At 47.0% G+C, this 5,163-nt stretch overlaps 1 protein-coding gene and 1 long non-coding RNA gene across 2 annotated transcripts in view; one reads left to right on the forward strand and one right to left on the reverse strand.

Annotated features, from left to right (window-relative positions):
* LOC108294380 (ATP-dependent RNA helicase DDX19A-like) overlaps positions 1-2,266 on the reverse strand; it is a 25,257-nt gene extending 22,991 nt beyond the window's left edge. Inside the window, exon 1 of the mRNA XM_037734143.1 lies at positions 2,047-2,266. Within this exon, the coding sequence (XP_037590071.1) occupies positions 2,047-2,103 (57 nt within the window). The 5' untranslated portion in view covers positions 2,104-2,266. The remainder of the gene's footprint in view (positions 1-2,046) is intronic.
* Positions 2,267-2,644: 378 nt separating this feature from the next.
* The window catches only part of LOC119469126, a 26,717-nt gene continuing 24,198 nt past the window's right edge, over positions 2,645-5,163 (forward strand). The window contains exon 1 of the long non-coding RNA XR_005197942.1: positions 2,645-3,088. This is a non-coding gene — a long non-coding RNA (uncharacterized LOC119469126). The remainder of the gene's footprint in view (positions 3,089-5,163) is intronic.

The following is a 5,163-nucleotide window of genomic DNA, read 5'->3' on the forward strand; positions in this document are numbered from 1 at the left end:
TTTTTTGAGACAGAGTCTCGCTCAGTAGCCCAGGCTGGAGTGCAGTGGCATGATCTCGGCTCACTACAACCTCCACCGCCACCTCTACCTCCCAGGTTCAAGCAATTCTCATGCCTCAGCCTCCTGAATAGCTGGGATTAACAGGTGCTAACTACCACGCCCAGCTAATTTATGTATTTTTAGTAGAGACAGGGTTTCAGCATGTTGGTCAGGCTGATCTCAAACTGTTGACCTCAAGTGATCTGCCTGCCTTGGCCTCCCAAAGTGCTAGGATCACAGGTGTGAGATACCATGCCCGCTGCCTTCATTCACCATTCTGTCAAATGTGCCCTTCCTTCCACTTTCCTATTCCTCTTTTTGGGACAGTAGTAATATCAATAGAATCCAGGTTGAAAACAGAAACCTTTGGCTTTCTCTCCCTTCTCTCCTTTATTATGTTAGCAAGTCCTACCCCCCTCATATCTCTTATGTCCATCCCCTCATTTTTACTTCCACTGCCCAACACAGGCCCTCTATCTTGGGGCTATCAGAATAACTCCACACAGATATTTCTGTTAGCTATCACTTCTAACATACTCTGTTCTCTGTGGTTCAATAAATCTTGCCAGCCCTAAGATCTAATCCTGTCAATGTCCATTTCAAAAATCTCCATACCGGCTGGGCGAGGTGGCTCACACCTGTAATCCCAGCACTTTGGGAGGGGGAGGCGGGCATATCACCTGAGGTCAGAAGTTCGAGACTAACCTGAGTAACATGGGGAAACCCCGTCTCTACTAAAAATACAAAATTAGCCGGGCATGGTGGCGCATGCCTGTAATCCCAGCTACTCGGGAGGCTGAGGCAGGAGAATCACTTGAACCCGGGAGGCGGAGGTTGAGGTGAGCCGAGGTGGCACCGTTGCACTCCAGCCTGGGTAATAAGAGCGAAATTCCCTTAAAAAAAAAAAAAAAAAAAAAAAGCCCATACTGGGCTCAGTGCAGTGGCTCATACCTGTAATCCCAGCACTTTGGGAGGCAGAGGTAGGCAGATCGCTGGAGCCCAGGAGTTAGAGACCAGTCTGGGCAACATAATGAGATCTTATCTCTTAAAAAGAGATTAAAAGGGCCAGGTGCGGTGGCTCACACCTGTAATCCCAGCACTTTGGGAGGCTGAGGCGGGTGGATCACCTGAGGTCAGGAGTCTGACCAATATGGTGAAGCCCCCTCTCTACTTAAAAAAAAAAGAAAAAAAATTAGCCGGGCATGGTGGTGCGCGCCTTTAGTCCCAGCTACTCCGTAGGCTGAAACAGGAGAACCGCTTGAACCAGGCAGGTAGAAATTGCAGTGAGCCGAGATCGCGCCACTGCACTCCAGCCTGGGGACAGAGCGAGACTCTGTTTCAAAAAAGAAGAGTCACATAAGACTTGAGACTACTAAAAAACCAACAGTCCATTAACACTAAACAAACCAAAACTTTGGGTCTTAGATATAAGAACAAAAAAACCAGTGTACGCTGTAATTACATTCCAGTTAAATGAAAATTATTAAAGAACAAGTATATGAAACTGCCACTTTAAACATCAATGAAACAATGTGTAGTGCCTCCTTCCAACATCTGCAGTAAATCGAGCTATTAAATCTAAAAGCGAATCTGTTATTCTGCAAAGAGCAACAAACTGCCAACCACGTTAAGCATGGATCTAAGAAATGTTAAATACAGAGTAGCACAGAAACATGCAAAGAATAGTTGCTTAATGAAAAAGGGAATCCGCATCTAAACTTGGCTTTCCTTACAATCGTCTCTGAGAAGGAGGTCAACAGAGGAATGACAGCATACATAGTGGGGCGAATTTACCAAAGGATGAAGTCCCTAAGCAGCCCAGATGGGGATAAAAAGCTGGACATTAGATTCGTTTAGTCCCACGAGCAAATCAAGGGCAAGTGCTCCAGCTAACTCCAGGAGCGCGTTGCCCAGAGGCCTGCCCAATCCTGGAAGCTCCTTGAGCTTTCAGCAGATTCCTCTTCGGCCCCTGCTACATCCTCCCCTCCTGGAGCTGAAGCCACTGACCGACTTTACAGCCGCTTCCTGTTCATCCACCGCCAGGGCCCACGAGTCGGTGGCCATAGTCCCGGACAACGGAGACCGACTTGTGAAAATATGAGCCGCACCGCGCCCCAACGCCGACCCTAAGCCCGCCACCAGAACGAGAAAGCACCCCACGCGGACCGGAAGCAGCGATGAGCACAGGTGTCGTCAGTTCCCACCCAGCGTGCAACGTCATCATTCTGCGCGGCGCTAGCCTCACCCCTCTCTTCGTACGCAAACTCCGCGCTTTTTGCTCACCCTTCCCCAAGGCACGTCCTAATTTCTTTTCTTCCTTTCTTCCTTCTTTCCTTCCTTCCTTCCTTTTTCTTTCTTCCTTTCTTTTTCTTTTCTTTCTCTTTCTTTCTTTTTCTGTCTTCTCTTTCTTTCTTCTTTTTTTTTTTGAGAAGAGTTTCGGTCTTGTCACCCAGGCTGGAGTGCAATGGCGCGATCTCGGCCCACTGCAACCTCTAACTTCCTGGTTCAAGCGATTCTCCTGCCTCAGCCTTCCCAGTAGCTGGGATTATAGGCGCCCGCCACCATGCCTGGCTAATTTTGTATTTTTAGTAGAGACATGGTTTCACCATGTTGGTCAGGCTGGTCTCTTTTGAGACGGGATCTCATTCTGTCGCCCAGCCTGGAATGCAGTGGTGCCATCTCGGCTCACTGCGGCCTTGACCTCCCACCTCACCCTCCCAGGTAGGTGAGGGCCCAGAGGCCTGCAACACCATGTCCTGACCTCACGTAATCCACCCGCCTCGGCCTCCCAGATTGCTGGGATTTACAGGCATGAGCCATTACGCCCGGCTCCTCCTCGTTTCTTAAAATCCCTGAGCTCTACAAAGTAGAACTGTAATCCTCCGTTTATTGCCTTATTTCACACTGAAATAACCCAACATTTATTTTTAAGCCTGTCACATCTCATATTAAATGTGTAAGTCTGAACTGGAGGAGGACTTTAAACAAAGGAACGTTCCGTAAGAATACTATATGACACCAGTTTCTACTGCTAGGAATGCGACCACAGGTAAGAAAACAAAACCAAAATGCAACAAAATGCCTTTAAACCCCATAATTCCACCACTCCAATAAATACAACACACAATACGTTTTCTCTTTTTTCTTTTTTTTTTTGAGACAGGGTCTCATTCTGTCACCCAGTCTGGAATGCAGTGGTGCTATCTCGGCTCACGTGACCTCCTACCTCCCTCCCAGGTAGCTGGGCCCACAGGCCTGCACCACCACGCCCGGCTAGTTTTTAAACTTGTTGCAGAGACGGGGTCTCACTGTATTGCTCAGGCTGCCCTTAAACTGCGCTCTATAGATGCTTCTGCCTTGGCTTCCCAAAGTGTTGGGATTACAGCGGTGAGCCACCACACCTGGCCATTATGTTGAAGGACTGCATAATTAAACACATAACTGTATAATCTATTTATATGAGGTTCAAGAATAGGAAAAGTGAAATCTATGCTGATAAAAATCCACGGAGCTTGCCTGTGGAGAAGGATGTTTGAGTGAGACATAAGGGAACTTCCTGGGTAATAGAATTATTCTGTATCTTGATTGGGGCCTGGTTATATAGATAGTTAAGTCATGCTACTTTGTATTTCTAAACTGTGTTTATTTACTTTGAGACGGAGTCTCATTGTCACCCAGGCTGGAGTGCACTGGCGGGTCTTGGCTCACTGCAACCTCTGCCTCAGCCTCCTGAGTAGTTGGGATTACAGGCATGCACCACCAAGCCTGGCTAATGTTTTTTGTTTTTGTTTTTTGTTTGAGACAGAGTCCCTTTGTCTATTGTGAAGTGATGGGATCTTGGCTCACTGCAACCTCTGCTTCCTGGGTTCAAGCAATTCTCCTGCCTCAGCTGCCCGAGTAGCTGGGACTACAGACATGTGCCACCATGCCTGCCTAATTTTTTATGTATTTTTAGTAGAAACGGGGTTTCTCCATGTTGACAAGACTGGTCTGGAACTCCTGACCTCAGGTGATCTCTCCGCCTCGGCCTTCCAAAGTGCTGGGATTATAGGCATGAGCCACTGCGCCCAGCCTAATGTTTGTATTTTTAGTAGAGACAGGGTTTCACCATATTGGCTAGGCTGGCCTTGAACTCCTGAACTCAAGGATCTGCCTGCCTGGGCCTCTCAAAGTGCTGGGATTACAGGTGTGAGCCACTGTGTCTGGCCTGCTTTTTCTTTTTTATAAGCAGCTCCCAAGGAAGAATAACTGTTTTTGTTTTTGTGACAGGGTCTTGCTGTTACCTAGGTTGGAATGCAGTGGCATGTTCACAGCTCACTGGAGCCTTGATCTCCCTGGCTCAAGCGCTCCTCCCACCTCAGCTCTCTGGTAGCTGGGACTATAGCAGTGCGCCACCACCACTGGCTAATTTTTGTGTAGGAACTTGTGTATTTAAATTATCATTGTATATAAATGGTACCTCTCAATAATGTGATTAAAAATTAAAACAAAGGGCTGGGCGTGGTGGCTCACGCCTATCATCCTGGTACTTTGGGAGGCCTAAGCAGGTGGATAACCTGAGGTCAGGAGTTCGAGACCAGCCTGGCCAACATGGTGAAACCTCATCTCTACTAAAAATACAAAAATTAGCCGGGCGTGGTGGGGGTGCCTGTAATCCCAGCTACTCGAGAGGCTGAGCTGGAGAATCGCTTGAACCCGGTAGGTGGAGGTTGTAGTGAGCCAAGATTGCACCAGTGCACTCCACCCTGAGCGTCAGAGCAAGACTCTGTCTAAATAAATAAATAAATAAATAAAATGAAATACATGCAATAACATGGATGAGAGATTTGACATCGATTCTCAGCCTTTTGGCTAAGATCAAGTGGAGAGATTTGACATCTCATAGACATTATATTCTGTGCGTGAGAGAACCCGGGTACAGAAAGTATATATTGCATGATTCCATTCATAGAAGCCCAAAACAGGTGTATCTAATCTATAGAGATAGAAATCAGAACAGTGGTTGCCTGGGGGTGAGCTAGGGTGAGTAGGATTGACTGGAAAAGGGGTACAAGGGAGCTTCAGGGGTGATGAAAATGCTGTATATATATATATATATATATATATATATATATATATTTTTTT

The sequence above is a fragment of the Cebus imitator genome, unplaced genomic scaffold, assembly GCF_001604975.1.
Source record: "Cebus imitator isolate Cc_AM_T3 unplaced genomic scaffold, Cebus_imitator-1.0 Scaffold577, whole genome shotgun sequence".
In the NCBI taxonomy this organism is placed as follows: Eukaryota; Metazoa; Chordata; class Mammalia; order Primates; family Cebidae; genus Cebus; species Cebus imitator.